This window comes from Micropterus salmoides, unplaced genomic scaffold, assembly GCF_014851395.1.
Source record: "Micropterus salmoides isolate LMB-PRFRI ecotype aquatic unplaced genomic scaffold, ASM1485139v1 Ms_hic_scaffold_1, whole genome shotgun sequence".
NCBI classification, from domain to species: domain Eukaryota; kingdom Metazoa; phylum Chordata; class Actinopteri; order Centrarchiformes; family Centrarchidae; genus Micropterus; species Micropterus salmoides.
The window spans coordinates 21,489,650-21,507,223 of NW_024040040.1; the positions used below are offsets into that span (position 1 = coordinate 21,489,650).

General features: G+C 41.8%; 1 protein-coding gene across 13 annotated transcripts in view; it reads right to left on the bottom strand.

Moving 5' to 3' along the window:
• Positions 1 to 159: 159 nt before the first annotated feature.
• The window catches only part of LOC119905352 (abl interactor 2-like), a 45,263-nt gene continuing 27,848 nt past the window's right edge, over positions 160 to 17,574 (bottom strand). For 4 of the 13 annotated variants that reach the window (XM_038722302.1, XM_038722358.1, XM_038722322.1 and 1 more), the window contains 5 exons: positions 17,285 to 17,406; positions 13,791 to 13,955; positions 9,879 to 9,965; positions 2,816 to 3,001; positions 160 to 2,515 (listed from right to left, as the gene is read on the bottom strand). In XM_038722302.1, the coding sequence (XP_038578230.1) occupies positions 2,340 to 2,515; positions 2,816 to 3,001; positions 9,879 to 9,965; positions 13,791 to 13,955; positions 17,285 to 17,406 (736 nt within the window). In that variant the 3' untranslated portion in view covers positions 160 to 2,339. Of the gene's footprint in view, positions 2,516 to 2,815; positions 3,002 to 9,878; positions 9,966 to 13,790; positions 13,956 to 16,817; positions 17,024 to 17,283; positions 17,410 to 17,574 lie in introns of all 13 variants that reach the window. The other 9 variants (XM_038722350.1, XM_038722294.1, XM_038722312.1 and 6 more) reach the window with 5 other exon arrangements.

Genomic DNA, 17,574 nt, shown 5'->3' on the forward strand with positions numbered 1-17,574 from the left:
TAATCTTCCATCCCTCCAGGAGGCCAGCCAGAAAGATTGTGGACGACCCGCCCCCCAAACTTATTGGACTATGTTCCCCGAAAGCCAGAATTTCTGCCGTCTAATATTTAATACATATCTTCAATACAGAAAAACAAGAACCAAGCATTAATACACCAATAAATCTTAATAACTTTATTGTCTTTGTTCTCATGATTTTACAAATATGATACTTCTGCAATGCAACTTTATCTGTGCAACACAATGGCATTATGGATTGTTAAACTTGACATCCCGAGGGACGACAGACTCCAGGGAGCTGTGAATCCTGCAGACCAAGGGCCTTATTTAATTTTTTTTTAGTGTTGTAAGAGTGTAATGACAGATACTGTCAGGGGTGGAGGAAGCCCTGTCCCTCCCCTCCCCTCCCTCCCCCACAGGTTAGAGAGGGACTCCTCGGACGCGGGCTTGAATTAAGTTGTACAGTCTCTGGATGAGGCTGGTGGTACCTGGTCGGAGCTGCAGGGCTGCTTGCCTTTTAAGAATGGGTGATCTCGCCACAAAAGGTTTTTGGGACACCAGTACAGATAAGAACAATGGCATGCAAGACTCACATACAGACCCACTTGTTATTATTTCTTTTCTTTTTTTTTTAATAGAAAATAAAGATTCTGACATAAGTACAAGCACTGAGCCCTCGCAAACAGCCAAGCGTATTAGAAACTTTACGGAGGACGAACGATGCCTAAACTGACAGCGTTAAGAAGTATTGGGGGCCTGCGACGGTTAAAACCATTTGAACACAACAGCTGGTTTCTTTTTATATTCAATACGTCCTGTTTTGAGGACATAATACATCTCACATTTATATTATTTCTTCTTCTACACCTTTTTACTACAAATGGATGTGCTTTTGATTTAAAACAACTTGGGAAAAGTGGAGAAAAAAAAAGAAAGTTAATTAGTTAAAATTTTAAAAAAATTAGTTCAACGACACTCCACCCCACTCTGGCCAATTTATTGCAAATGAAGTGATAACCTCTGAATAGTAACACACACTTCAATATGGCACAAGCATCTTAGAAATAACCTAAATGCATCAGGAGTCATCGTGGGTGAATATCAACAACCAAACCACACCATATCTAAAAATATTAAGACATTAATCATCAGTAGAGAAGAAAAGAAAGCCCCCCCCCCCCCCCGTCATAACATGCAGTCTGCCGCTCTGCAAGCAAAACTTAATTCTGGACCCCTTGGTAAAATGCCCCCCCCCCCAAAGTCTTCATCTAAAATGCATATTAACACTGCATATGATTAGCCTTGCCAGTCGAGCTAATATACTTCTATTATTCACGACGGGAGCTGCCGAGTAAGACTTCAAAATCCAGGTCATTGTGCAGTTGAGGATCTCTTTCCTCTCCTATTTGAGGGCTGGATGACGATTCCTTCTCCCGATAAATGCACACTCGCCAGCAAAGTGAAGCATGTAGCGACAAAACCCGCCCCTACGAGTTAAACATCGGACTCTCGTGGTGCAAGATATTTTATTTAAATTTTGAGGGAAAAAAAGCAGCAAAACTCTGTGTTTAAACACTCTGCTCGCTTTCAGACGTCTTCTCTTACCTACTTTTATCTAGCTTCATGTGTGTCACCTTCAGACATCTGATGTGCTTATCTAAGCGAATGTCAGCTTTGGCACACTCCCTGCTGAGGTACCTCACCAAATATCAAGTATGGAAAGTACCGTTTTTTCCCCCCACCGAGGATATTAGAGAGAGAGAGAGCAAGAGAGAGCGAGAGGACTTCTCACTAAAATGTCTCTGGAGTGTTATGGAGAAAATCTACAAATTGAAGGCATTCTCCTCCAGCCCTTTCTCCGAGGCTGCAACACGGAAATACCAACTAAATCCCCCTCAAAAGCCACATCTACCTGCTCACCATTTATCCCACTACAAAATCCAAATAAATATTGTTTAAAATAAGGGCAAAAACATGAAGCAAAAATAAAGTAGTGACCTCCTAATATAAACTCTCAAAATACAATAAATCCATCACTGTCCAGTCCTCCTCAGTCAAATAAAGAAAGAAATTACAGGGAAGGATATATCTAGAGTAGTGGTTGTTTTACAATGGCGCCTACGTCAAGAGAATGGGCATCAGTTTGTCGTGTTGCAACTTCTTAAAAAACTGCTCCCTCTTCCCCCAGTCTCTTATTTCCCTCTTCGCCCGGAGGTGATCATGCTCTGTCTGATCAAAGTCTTTGACCTTAAACCCTTGGCTCCCCTCCATCCCCGTTCCTTCCCCATCAAACGCTTGTCCTGCTCCTCTTCCATATCCACTCAGAGGGGGAGATTTGTTCAGTCGGCGTAGTGCATGATGGACTCAACATAGTTGCCGGGGAAGAGGCCCGTGGTCCCGTTCATCACGCCCTCGTACCAGCCATCGTCGTTCTTTTTAATCACGTAGATGATGGCACCCTCCTGGAACGATAGCTCGTCTTCCTTGTCTCGAGCGTAGTCATAGATGGCCACCACTGCAGGGAAATACAGACAATGCAGGTTTCTCTACACCCTAATCAGGCATACATAAAAGCAGTCAGTATAAACTCACACGTCCAGGGCCCGCCCAACGCTGCTTGCAGCTTTAATTCAATTTACTTTCACTGCCATACCAAATAATTAGCATAGCGGCCCAAGGAACGGATTATATCTTGTGAAACTGAATTCACTCTCTATACTTTCTCCTTGAACTCATAGTCTAGTCCTGACACTGCACTGAATTTTGTCCTACAGTGTTTTTAAAATTGCCTCACGGGTAAGCAGTGGAGGCTTACCTTTCTCCAGGTAGGTGCGTGGAGCCCAGGGCGGGTCCTCCTCAGCGTAGGGGTCACTGTACTCCACCACCGCAGACTCTTCTTCATCCTCATCGTCCTCGTAGTCCTCCGGCGGTGGAGGAGGTGGTGTAGATTCCTCAAACACTGGCTCCTCGGCAGGTGGAGGTGGAGGCGGGACGTCTGAGACTAAAAAAAGTTTTCAAACAGGCAGGAAAAAAAAACCAACCCGTTACAGGCAAAAAAAAAAGGGAGAAAAAAACTCGACTACGTTTGTCGGGGACACAGATGGCTGCCCGGCATTCTCATGCAGAAAGAGAAACAAACAGTCCATGGTGGATGCATTTAAGAAGGAAAACCTTGTAACCACAGCACTTTACTGATACTCAACTGTAAGAGCAGGACATCCAAAACACAGAGTGGTGTGACAGGACAGGAACTAAATGCACACACACTGATTTAAAGAAATACAAGCAGGAACTAGGTTAAAGGGATTCTCCAGAGAAATCAGTGTGAACATATACACACACACAGAAATTACACGGAAACATGATCATGCTCATGAAAAAACAAGCAAACATGCTTCATTATTCATATCATGCTTTACGTGTTCCTTCACTCTTTTACAAGTCCTCAACCACCAACATCTGTTTCCACAGGGACCAGTAGTTATCTCCCAATTAGGTGTTTCACTCCTATTTTAAACATCAAAAAATAAAATGTGACTGTGGGGGTAATTACATCTGCTTTGAGCTCAGTTTAATTTATTTTTCCTTTTCCACTTGTAGAAACTGACAGTTTTAGCTCCATTTAATGGCACAAAATCCAACCAAGTAGTAACACAATGTTAAAGGGCAAGTCTTGTATTATTCTGTAATTCTCATTATCAGCACATCCCATGAAAAGACCAAGCGATACCATGAATGTATCTATCAACAAGTGCTGTTTGTGTATCACAGCCTGATGTCTCTCCTTCCTCTGAGCCATAGAGCTCTATTGTTGTCCAGAAACAATTTAACTGGGTGACATGTTCCTTCATCACACCACACACACACACGCGCGCAGGAAAAAGTATGTGGGCCCTTTGGAATTACCTGGATTTCTGCATAAATTAGTCATAAAATTGGATCTGATCTTCATCTAAATCACAATAATAGACAAACACAATCTGCTTAAACTACTGACTAACTAAAGTAAAACATTGTGTAAACCGTCACAGTGCAGAGTGGAAAAAGTATGTGAACCCTTGGATTTAATAACAAGCAATAATCTCAACCAAACGTTTCCTGTAGTTGCAGATCAGAGCTGAACAACGGTCAGGAGGAATTTTAGACCATTCCTCTTTACAAAAATGCTTCAGATCAGCAATATTCTTGGGGTGTCTGGTGTGAATTGCTCTCGAGGTCATCTCAATCAGGTTAAGGTCAGGACTCTGACTGGGCCACTCCAGAAGGCGTATTTTCTACTGCTAAAGCCATTCTGTTGTTGATTTGCTTCTGTGCTTTTCGGGGATTGTCCTGTTGCATCACCCATCTTCCGTTGACTATCACCTCCAATCTCGTCTCATAGATTGGACTCCAGGTTGTCTGACTACTGACTCTAATTAGCTTTTGGAGAAGTTATAAGCCTAGGGGTTGACATACTTTTCTCTGCGACTGTACACCGTCCTGCTGCCCCAAATACTCACTCAGGGCACCTGGACCCAGTGCAGACTGACTCCCCTCTGTTTCTCTCCACAGGCTCCACCTTTGGTTCAGTTTGGTTTGGGTTCTGGAAATGCTTTTTTAGTTGTATTTATCTTGTTTTTTTACCACTTGTAGTGTACTATAATTTGGTGTAATTCTTGTTCTCTCTTCTTATTCTGGTTCAAATAAACATACTTTGTTAAATGTTTGCTATGGTGTGTCTCTAGGGATTGATGGGTATTGATACTCAATACCTTTAAGGTATGGACCAAAACAGCCCAGTATCTAGTAGAATTGAAAACGCTCCAGTCAAACCAGTCCTTCAATCGATACCTAGGCCTAATTTTTGTAACCACATCGCAGCAAAAAATTACTATTTGTATGGTTTTTCTTGCAGCCAAACACGCAAACAACACACCCAAAGAAAGAGAAGAGCACGCCTCTTTTCCTTATGTGGCTGCACCATAAACTGTATAAAAAGGCCTGTACCGAGTCCATGAGTGATTTTAACAGCCGCTCACCTTCGGCTGCGGTCTCAGGCATGTTCGTCACTGTTGCAAGTTTATCACCACAAGCTTGGCTTTCCGTTGGTTTCATCTTTTTGTATCATTTAACAGTTCTCTATACATTTTTATATTTGCTATTCACATCACTGGTCACCGATCGATCGCTGCGTTCCATCACATCAATCAGCTGATTTTACTCACTGAGCCTCCGGCTGCAACTGCTTCAGGTGTAGTTGGTTTTATCTCCTGGAAGTACAGATTGTCTTTTCCTCTGTTTGAGAGTCTTTAATGTAGCTAAGTGACAGACTCCTGACTCGTTTTATACTTGTGACTGTGGTCTTTTTGGAGGTTTGCGACTCACCAATAAAGGAAAAAGCACTCAGATCTTTCAATTCTGTTTATTGATCGAAACTTAAAATAATTTCCCGTTGTTTACCTTATATCAAAAAATTACCTTAGTTTCCTACCACTTATTTGGTCACTGAACTATTTCACTCCTCTTTCATTTAAATATAAAAAAATTCACAAGCTGTAGTCTTTTCCTGTATAATATTACTCATGAGGAGTGATCAGATACAATCTCCCACAGTTATTTGAAACCAAAAAAAATAGACAAAAAATAGATAACCTTGCTTGTCCATAACAACAATAAAAATAACTAGAAAAGCAATTTCTGAAGAAATTGCGGTGTGAATGCTGTCTGCTGAATGGCTTGCACTAAACTGAATTGCTGGCTTGAATAAAGTTGAATAGTACAAATGTATGAAAGATGTGGAAAGTTTTGTTGAAAAGCTGACGCTAAACTGAATTGCTGTCTTGAACAAACTTGAATAGTACAAATGTATGAAAGATGTGGAAGGTTTTAAGGACTGTTGAAAAGCTGACACTAGACTGCTTTGCTGGCTTTAATGTGCAGAAAGTAGCTGAAGGACTATGAAATCTTGGAAACATGGGAAATGTTCTAATATGAATAAGATTTTAAAGTTGAATAAACTTCAAACTGCACTGATAAATATGGAACATTTTAAGGTTTGAATGTAGTTTTTAGCTGAAAGCCATGAAGAAGTTGAATAAATGTGAGAAACTCGCCCAAGTGTTGTTAAGATATGACCTGAAATATTTAGAAAGGGGTATGAAAACTTGGAGAAGTTTGAAATCGTGTAATTAGTATGAAGGTGACACAAGCGTATCAACTCCCACTGGAGGTCCTGGGTGAGCGGAATGACTCCACAGTGTTGAGTTGCACAGATTGATGGGGATGAGTGCGGCTGGGCTCTTACTGGTATACACGCCCATCTCCACTGTCTTCACAGCATTGAGGTCCAGATTGATCTGGTTGCTCCAGGACCCCAGATGGTCAATCCCCACAAGAGATGAGCCCAGTGAGGCTGGTGTCATCTGCACACAACAGGAGCTTGGTGGTTTGGTGGAGCTGTTGGTATTCAGGGAGGAGAGCAGAGGGGAAAGAACAAGGCCTTGAAGGGAACCAGTGCTGACAGTTCTGGAGTCAGAAACATGTTTTCCCGGGTTCAAGTGCTGCTTGCTGCTGGACAGTAAGTCTGTGATACAGCAGCAGGCATGATCAGCTGGGAGAACTTGTCCTGCAGCAGAGCTGGAATAATGTTGTTGAAGGCAGAGTCCACAAACAGGATCCTGGTGTAGTCTCCTGGAGAGTCCAGGTGCTGGAGGATGTAGTGAAGGGTTGTTTACTGAGTTGTCTGCATTACATCATTACATCATCTCAATCAGCTGTGTGCTGAGCCAGCATTCCCAGGTTTCCATGGCGATGCTAAAAGCTGTCTGACTTGGACAGGCTTAGAGAGCTGATCTCATTGAGTTTTAACCTGAAGCACAGCTCTGCTTCTCCTGCTCCGACCGAACAGACCGTAACTCTCAGTGCTAAAGTAAACATATTGTTAGAGATAAGATCCTCATGAAGATGATGTCCGCGATTTGTCTGTCTACTGTCAAAAATGTGTCCACTGCAGCAGTATAGAGATGTCCACCTTGCTGCCTCTTTCCTGAAACTGCAGCACTTTTTTAGTATGGGAGTCTATGCGGCAGTTGAGTGGGTCTCTTCTCATTCTCATTCGCAGAACAAGTTTTCCTACAACTTGTGAAAAAATTATGTATGTAGAGTGAAAATTGTGGGAGGTACAGCAAGTTGAAGACAAATTTTTAAGAAGATTTTGAAGCGAATTCCCACTGTGTCAGTTGGTCCTCTCACTCTAACTCTCAACATTCCGTCTCATCCGCTCCCATTATAACTCAGAAAACAGGATGAAAACAACATGAAACTTGAAATGACATTGTGTGAAAAGTATAAGAGATGTGAAAAAGTAGAATTCACTGGAAAGAGTCCAAAGGTTTGTGAACGTTTTAAAGGTGGAATGGCGTTTCTACGTGAATGTATGAATTGGTGGGAAGAGGTTGAAGATCAGTGAGTTTGAATGATTTTCTCATTGACTTTCATTGTAACAAAGTTTACCATAATAGGGCATTTAATTTGAAATATTTGTGTGTGTGTGTGTGTGTGTGTGTGTGTGTGTGTGTTGTTTGTGTTTCTAAGTGTGTGTGTGTGTGTGTCTCAATTCAATTCAAATTAGCTTTATTAGCATGAATGTGTAACAATATTGCCAAAGCATCACACATACTACATAAGAACAATCAACCCCATACATTTCTCTGTGTTTTTATGTGTCTGTCAATCAAACTGCACTGATTACATCATTCACAATCAGCTGTGTGCCTACATTCTAAGGTTGCCATGGCGATGATAAAAGCTGTGTGACTTAGACAGGCTTAAACAGCTGCTCTCATTGAGTTTTGACCTGAAGCACTGCTCTGTTTCTCCGGCTCCTACCGAACAGACTGTAACTCACATCGCCGAAGAAAACATACCGTGAGAGAGACAAGATCCACCTGAAGATCCTGTGCGAGATTTGTGTTTTTAGTGCGAAAACTGTGTCCACAGCAGCGATGTACAAATGACCAACTTTCTACCTTCCTCCTGAATCTTCAGGTCTGATTTACTATTGGAGTCTATGTGGCAGTTAGTCGGCAACGCTCCCACTTCCAAGCTGACTGTGCGAGCTCCGTAATAATATTTGACAAAACCGGAATATTTTAAAAACCATAAAAAGATACCAAAAAGTTGTATACAAGCATAAATGTCCTTAAAGAGCTGAACATTTTAATAGTTGAATGGTTTTTCTAGCACAAAGTATGTAGAAGTAGTTAGTACTCAAAAAACGTACGGAAGATTATGCTATTGCATAGCATTCACACTAATAAAAATAAAGTAGAATTCTGAACCGTCAGAAGAACATATGTTGTGAATGCTTAGAGCATGCGGGGTCCAAGCCCCCCGGCGCCAGCCGCCCCCCTCGCCCCGCAGAGGGCGCGCCAGTCGGAGAATAAAAATTTTATACAGGCCTTCGGGAAGTCGTTCCGCATAAGGTCCCTAAGTTTGGTGTTGATCGGCCATTCCAAAACTAGGCAAAATGTACCGTGGTTGTCAATCCCATTGAAATGAATGGCATTTCCCAATTTCAGCTTTGATTATAGCGCTACCTAGAATCCAAATTGTACCAAATTTTTCAGGTGTCATCAGGGGCCCATGGGAACAATTGCCCCAAATTTGGTGTCAATCGGACTTGTGGGACTGGAGACATAAAATGCATGTAAGTCAATGGGATTTTTTTAACGTCTTTAATCTGCATTAACAGCGCCACCTATGGGCATATTTGGGTGAACTTTGGTGCTTGAAGTAAGGGGACCATGCTGAAAAATTCAGCTCAACTTTCATGTCAACGCGACCTGTGGTTATAGAGGAACAAAGTTTTCGTGTTAAACAGCGCCACCTAGGGGCCAGTTGCACCAGACTTTGCAGAGGGTGTCCTACATAAGTGCTCCAAGTTCGGTGTCGATCGGCCATTCCAAACCAAAGATATGACATCAGTTCCTGTTACTAGCGTTTTGGGTCAATAATTGTTAGCTTATAATTGGAACAGTTTTCCGCACATCGATCTGGGGAGCACAAGTCTGTATCGGGTTGGTCCACAGATGGTTTGTGCCAAGTTTTGTGTCGATCGGACTTGCGGCTTCGGAGGAGTTAATTAAAATAGGTTTTTCAGTTTTCGCAACGCAAGGCATTGCGGTTCCCAGTACCAGCGAAGTACCAGCTAATAATAGGCTACCAATCAATTACTATGGCTTCAGCAGGTGGCATTTTATGCAAGGTATTGAATAAAGTACTCCATTGGTATTGGTATCATTTTAAGGGTACTGGTTTTGGTACTGGTATTGTAAAATTTTAAACGATACCCAACCCTGTGTGTCCCTTCTTTTGTAGGAACTAATGGGCTTGAAACGCAGACAGGGTAGAGATGTATGTATAGATAGACTGACACACTGTAGGTTCTGATCTTTTTGTGTGATTTGCTGATAGTACAATTTTTTAATATCGCTAGCAATGTCGTCATCCACACAAAATATTATTAGTGTCCTACAGTTAATGATTTGTATCCAGCACGTATAAGAACTGTGAAAAATCTATGTGGCTGATCAGAAAGGAAAAACAAGGCAAAATTACTATTCTTCTGACCAACAACAGGGCAAAGAATGATCAGATCATGATATAATGCGCCTCCTGAGCTCTCACTCTGACAAATGTACGCATTTACAGTTTAAGATAAAAGGTACAGAAACCTAATTGGTGGCAGCAAATCCCTGACCCAGCTGATGTTGGAGGTTGATCACTTGTTCACTTCAGTAAGAAAATATTCCACAAAAGGGGACGAATCACTGTTGGGAAGAGGACTTAAAACAAATGGCTGTCATGTAGGGGGAGCGAGGGGTCTAAAAGCCACTTACTAGTCTCCTGAACTCGGGCCACAAAGCCCATCAGAGGCAGCTGAGGGGTGATCTGCATGGAGGGGGGAGGGGGCGCGAGTGGGCCGGCTATCACCAAGCAGTATCAATACACGGAGATTGAGGAGGCAGTGGCCAGAGAGACAAGGTAGGGGGCGTGTCAGAGGAGGACAGACATAAGGACAGCAGAGACATGAGAAAATGAGGTTACAATAACCAACAAAAGCACAGAAGAGCTGAGAGCAGGAACAAAAACAACAGAGTGAACAGTTACAATGTATAAACAACACACCTGAGAAATCCATAAGTGTTAATCAAAAAATAGTCAAAATATTTACTGAATAGTCGTTCATTTTAGAAAGTCACAATTTCCCCAATGTGAAAGGTTGACATCTTAAAATTTGTATTAAATCCTCACATTTGAGAAGCTGGAACAACAGAATGTTTTTGCCTGATTAACACAACTGATGATCTAAAGTGACGCTGATTCCGACCAAAGTTGATTAATCTGGACAACACTAGACTAAAACACCATTTTTTTTGCGCCTGAGTTACGTGCAGTGGACTGGACCTACCCTATGAGTTTCGCGTCCCTAGCAGTTAACGTCTAGGCCACAGTATGAGTTTTATGCACGGAACAATAAAAAAAATAAAATCCGAGCGAAAACAATAGGGGTCCAAGTCTGAAGTGGGCTGGGAACCCCTGTAGTGCTTGCTCTTGGTGGGAATTGTTGGGCTTCTGTAAATATCATCATAGAGTATGGTCTAGACCTGCTCTTTTATGAAAAGCGCTGTGAGATAACGGTTGTTGTGATTTGGCGCTATATAAATAAAATTGAATTGAAATTTAAAACTTCGTCCAGTAAGGATTTTCATTCAAGATGCATTTATTTTAGGGCTAGGCTTGATTTTTGTCTTTGGACAACTTGGCTTATATGTTCTGAAGGCTGTTATAGTGTTAAGATTAACGTTCAAAACGTGTTGCATTTAGCTTTCAACTTTCCAAAAAACTGATAACACTTTTTTTCCCCCCACATGAAATATGAATTTGCACTAGGCCTGTAAATGTGAATATTTGCTGGCTTTGGTCATTAATGACAGTAATATCTTTGTGTCTTGGACAAAACAAGACATTTAAACATGTCAACTTGAGGTCTGGGAACTTGACATCTCATTGGTTGAGTAGCTGCAGTCCTACTTTAAATTCATTGCTTACTCTGCCACATAAATTAAGTGGCCAGAACATTCAACAGACAGGATCTGAACACAATGTCAGCTTTAATGTCCATATGTATTACAGAAATAAACCTAAGATAAAACATCAGCAGTTGGAGAGATTAACCCGGGGGGTGCAGAGCGTGCAGAGGGGTGTGCGCTAGAGGCCAGGAGTTTGGTTGTGTCCCACTCTCATCAACGGGGAATGCCACTGTTATTTATTAAAATGTGATTTCTATGTAAAAGCATAACTATGGTTTGACTTGAGTTACTTTGAGTAGATATACAGTGGGTACGGAAAGTATTCAGACCCCTTTAAATTTTTCACTCTTTGTTTCATTGCAGCCATTTTCCAAAAATCAAAAAAGTTCATTTTATTTCTCAGTAATGTACACTCAGCACCCCATCTTGACAAAAAAAAAACAGAAATGCAGAAATTTTTGCAAATTTATTAAAAAAGAAAAACTGAAATATCACATGGTCATAAGTATTCAGACCCTTTGCTCAGTATTTAGTAGAAGCACCCTTTTGATCTAATACAGCCATGAGTCGTTTTGGGAAAGATGCAACAAGTTTTTCACATCTGGATTTGGGTATCCTCTGCCATTCCTCCTTGCAGATCCTCTCCAGTTCTGTCAGGTTGGATGGTAAACGTTGGTGGACAGCCATTTTCAGGTCTCTCCAGAGATGCTCAATTGGGTTTAAGTCAGGGCTCTGGCTGGGCCATTCAAGAACAGCCACGGAGTTGTTGTGAAGCCACTCCTTCGTTATTTTAGCGGTGTGCTTAGGGTCATTGTCTTGTTGGAAGTTAAACCTTCGGCCCAGTCTGAGGTCCAGAGCACTCTGGAAAAGGTTTTCGTCCAGGATATCCCTGTACTTGGCCGCATTCATCTTTCCCTCGATTGCAACCAGTCGTCCTGTCCCTGCAGCTGAAAAACACCCCCACAGCATGATGCTGCCACCACCATGCTTCACTGTTGAGACTAGGTGATGAGCAGTGCCTGGTTTTCTCCACACATACCGCTTAGAATTCAGGCTAAAAAGTTCTATCTTGGTCTCATCAGACCAGAGGATCTTATTTATCACCATCTTGGAGTCCTTCAGGTGTTTTTTAGCAAACTCCATGCGGGCTTTCATGTGTCTTGCACTGAGGAGAGGCTTCCGTCGGGCCACTCTGCCATAAAGCCCCGACTGGTGGATTGCTGCAGTGATGGTTGACTTACTACAACTTTCTCCCATCTCCCGACTGCATCTCTGGAGCTCAGCCACAGTGACCTTTGGGTTCTTCTTTACCTCTCTCACCAAGGCTCTTCTCCCCCGATAGCTCAGTTTGGCCGGACGGCCAGCTCTAGGAAGGGTTCTGGTTGTCCCAAACGTCTTCCATTTGAAGATTATGGAGGCCACTGTGCTCTTAGGAACCTTAAGTGCAGCAGAAATTTTTTTGTAACCTTGGCCAGATCTGTGCCTTGCCACAATTCTGTCTGTGGGCTCTTCAGGCAGTTCCTTTGACCTCATGATTCTCATTTGCTCTGACATGCACTGTGAGCTGTAAGGAATTATATAGACAGGTGTGTGGCTTTCCTAATCAAGTCCAATCAGTATAATCAAACACAGCTGGACTCAAATGAAGGTGTAGAACCATCTCAAGGATGATCAGAAGAAATAGACAGCACCTGAGTTAAATATGAGTGTCACGGCAAAGGGTCTGAATACTTATGACCATGTGATATTTCAGTTTTTCTTTTTTAATAAATTTGCAAAAATTTCTACATTTCTGTTTTTTTCTGTCAAGATGGGGTGCTGAGTGTACATTACTGAGAAATAAAATGAACTTTTTTGATTTTTGGAAAATGGCTGCAATGAAACAAAGAGTGAAAAATTTTAAAGGGTCTGAATACTTTCCGTACCCACTGTATGCAGTTGCACTTGAGCCTAGCCATAGTTGCTGTCAGTTAAAACAAAAATGTCAGATTTCACTAATTGTTTTGTAATGAGCGATCACCATAAGAATGCAATGTTATTTTCTAGGTGAATGTCAAGTCTAAATATGTATAATCCATCATAAATCTTGAATGCAATTATTCATGACAAATTTTCAAACAGCCCAGTTATACTTAAGAGAACATGTGCGTCCATATTTGAAGCCAATACAAGACAGTGTAATGGTTAAATCATTCCTTATTAATGTGTGTCTCAGAGAGCTACCAATCAACTCAACTCAAAGATATGGATTAACAAGGGTGGCATAATGCGGTATTAAAGTTATCCTCTGTGATAAGATCCATAGGCTGTTACTGAAAATTACAGTAATATACTTAGGTATGTAGATACGTTAGTCATAATTTCCCATTTCCAATGATTATGTTTCAAGGCTGTGTCCTGGCAGGTGATCAAGATTAAAAGTACACTTAATGTTGGTGTGTCATAGTTTTACACTAGACTGTACTGTCAAAAAAACTGTTCATCAAGAGTTAACCAATCTTTCTTGTTAAATATAGTGGATACATTTAAAACAGAAATTGAGCACTTGCCAGCTCAACTTGTTTCTTTTGCATATGTGTAACTATAAGTCAAATCAATAAAACTAATAAGATGTGTTCTATAGCTGTAAATACACAGGAAAAAAAAAAAAAAATAGGTATTCTTGTTAAACAAATATATTTAGGAATTTGGTTACCAACAGATTTTTGCAAGCAGTACCTTGGTTCTGGGCGAAGTGTGGCCCACCGTTGAGCTGGCTTTGGTTGTGGGCCACACTGGGCTGACCAGTGACGGAGGAGGGTCGTCTGTACGGCAGCGAGCCTCCAACCTGCTGGTTTTGGGGCGGCTGCACCGGGCGGTTCATGCTGTAGAACTGAGGAGCACCTGAGGAGACAACAGCAGGGGGCAGCAAAGAGTCACTTAAAGAAGGCGGCGAGGAGGAGGGGTTTCATTTTTCATCCCTCTGGTGTACTGAACAGGGAGGTCAAGTCAAGTCAAATCAGCCTATAGCCATATAATGCTGCCTTTTAGTGTAATTTGGAATAGCATGATATATCTTACAGACGTAATCCTGCAGTCTGTCACTGTACATGTTTGTTTGTTTTATATATATATATATATTTTTTACACACACAGTATTTTGAGTCATGTTGTTTGTTGATAGGGTTTTCCTCATCACTGCCCAGTACTGCTGTTAACGCTCAGTGGTTCATAACTACCACAAACTGACTCTTATTATGATTGTGACTTATTGTGATTGAGCTTTTGAGGCTGTTGCACCCAAACATTGACAGAAATATCCGTATTTGTATGTATTTTTTGTGTACTTTTACCAGGTACTTATATATTTTTATTACAGGTATTTGATCTTCTGTTTTTATTCTTGTATGTTCATGTTTTTGTGACACACTTTGTGACTCGTGTCTATGTAAAGCGCTATACAAAAAGTTGTTGTTTGTTGAAGTCATGTAATTCCCGGCATATTTACTCCTCACAACAGGTCTAATCAGACAGGATAATTGAAAAACACCTCTGTGGGTATGCAGCGCCTTTAGTTTGCCAACTATCTAGCAACTACAGCTGGAATAAAGAGTACAGTCCTTCGTTTGAAACAATGGTACAATAAATAAAAGTACCCAAATAAAAGTCGTATACAAATAGTCTGATTTGTCCAAGATGCTTTTGTGGCTACTAATGAAACTGTCCGTGAAAACCAGCCTTGTAATGCCTGAAAGGGTTCTTCCTGAACTCAGTTTAACACTGCACCTATTTTCACCTGCTTATAATGCAAATAAACTCAGTAATCAGCCTGGGTCCAAGCCAAAACAGTGAGAATTCTTTGCAGAAACTGTCACACAATGGCAAGAAACAGTTGTCATTACAATCCTCATTGTGAAGAATTGTATGGTAGGGCCAAATAAAAAAATATCCATACTTCATCCATATTTACATTTAGCCAATACTGTTAATTTTCTACCCTAAACAGCAGCACTGCACATTAACTGATAATCCAGCCACAGAACTTAACTCACACACAAACACAAAAAAGCTCATGCATTATACAGCCGACGAGATGCTGTAAGGGATGAAGACTGGAGGAACCAGCAGCAGTGGAAGATGTGAAATGTGAGGTAGGTGGCAGAAGAGCTGCACACTGGCTGGACTGAAGTGCTTTATAATCACCTTTCAAAGCAGATTTTTAACTGTTTGAGGAAAAACATGTGGTAGGTGACTGGATGTAAAGCTTTCCTTTGAAATGCAGATTCCAAATCACATTATCTTGTTTACCTACATTTTCTGTTCTCAATATTGTATTTTCAAAACATTTCTGAATTAGGTGTGCAGCCCTTGAGAGGTGGACATTTCTTTGTATAAAGCAGAGAAGGCTTTGGTCAATTTCTGAGAGCTCAAGCTCCACACTAAACAGCACTAACCCAGAGCATAAACAATTCAATATATGATGCACTGACCAGAGCCATCTGATTTTTATTAGTCCTTGTGCCATTGCTTGGTACTGATCAAGAGTAACATGCAAAATAAACTCTGCCACAAATTCTTGGTGCACAAGAGATAGATAGATCAAGTTCAGATAAGTTGCAGTCAAGTCTTGAGATGCAATTATTTATTTTAGTCTGTGTGTCTGTGTGTGACTGGCGTTTTTACACCTGTAGTTCAGCCCAGACCCAAGAGTTCTGGGATGGTTCGCATTTACACTGACTTTTTATAAAAGGAACAAAGAGCCTTAAACATGAACCGACAGATAACTCATTGACTGTTGGGGCAACTGTTATGCTGCATCCAATTCCCTGCGACTGACAGCTAGTTATAAAGTAAAGCAAAGAGATCAAAGAAATTACTCATTATAAACATCCTTAGTACAGATGGAATCTTGCATATGATAAGAAGTGAGGTATTTTCACACCACAAATGCTTTTCACTTTCTGAATGAACAAGGAACATTTATGCACTCACTTTCTGACACACATACGTGTTACCATGGTTACCATGGTTATGAAGAATTTAAGATTTCAATCACAATGACGGCTCAACATTGTGATGTCCGTCATCCATCGGCAATGGACAATGGCATCGTCTAATGGCCCAACCCTAGCGGTTGGTCTACTTCCCTTACAGACCACAAACAGCACCAGCATGCTTGGAAGTGGACAGTGACCCCCCACCTTTTTTTTGGTCTGTATCATTTTGGTTGTTTAGCCCGCACCGGAGATCAATGGACCGCTTTCACAAAAACCGAACCAAATTGGTAAGTTATTTTAAACCAAACAGATGGTGTTAAACTAAGGTTTGAAGAAAATTACTTGACTTGGGTTTTGACTTGAGACTAGAAGACATGTAACATTTAATTCCACGTTTTCCTTGATTTTCAATCGCAACTCAATACCAAGAATAGAGCTAAACAACTTTTTATTCTACTTTTAGGCTCAAACCTTCACTTGAGACAGATTCAAAGGCGTATGTTGTCGTATGTCAACGGAGTATGTTACATCTCTGGCTGGTTGTCCTTAGATATTAGGTATTCAGAATTTTAGAGAAACCTTGTGATTTCTGAGCAGTCAGTAGGCAGAGCGAGCGGTCAGACTACATACACAACATAATATCCAGGGTGATGACATGCCAGTGGATAAACACATCTGGGTCTTGCAAGCAGGAGGATGCATGTCAGGGGAGGTGAGATGGAGGTTCTGTCGAGGAGTGGGTGAGCTTCTCACACCGGGTGACACTCACCTTGTGCAGGGTTGCCGTAAGTAGCGGGGCCTGTGCCAGTGGGGGCTGCAGAGGCAGGGAGCTGGGGAGGGGGCGGGGGTACAGGCGGGATCTCTACTGGGGTGTTTGGGGCCTGTGGGGGGCCATCTAGGGCAGAGGTGGGGGGACCAGGGATGGTGGCAGTGTTGGAGGAAGGTTTAGCTGGGTTGGATTGGGCTGGGGCTGAGGTTTCAAAGGGATTTAAGGGTAGGAGAGAAAAGATAGGTGAAGGAGGTCAAGACAAGATAAGAGTGAGAAGGGAGGAAAGGATTCCAGCAGATACAGGGTTCCTACACATTTTCATTTCACCCAGAAAACAACTGATATCACACCTAAAGCATGTAGGAATCCTGAATGCTAAACAGAGATTAATCAGGTTAGTTAGTTTCAGGCACACACAGATCCTTGCGGTCATCTGCTCGGGAGAAACAAAAGGCAGCAGGCTTTACCTGGGAAGGCGGTGGGCGGGGCCGGGGTCGGCACAGCGATGGGTACGCCCACGCTGCCGCTGCCGCTGTTCTCTCGGCTGCTGCTGCGACTACTGCTAGGGTGGCTGCCTCCGCTGCTCCCACTGCTGGTGGTGAGTAGTACAGCAAACATGTCAGACCACAAACGCCCAACACACTGTCACCGTCGTACACAACAAAAGTTGCACCTCTGTAACCAGATTGTGTTGACCTAATTCTTTTTTTCACAGTCACTATCATTTAGTTTTTTTAAATGTAATACAGTATATCTA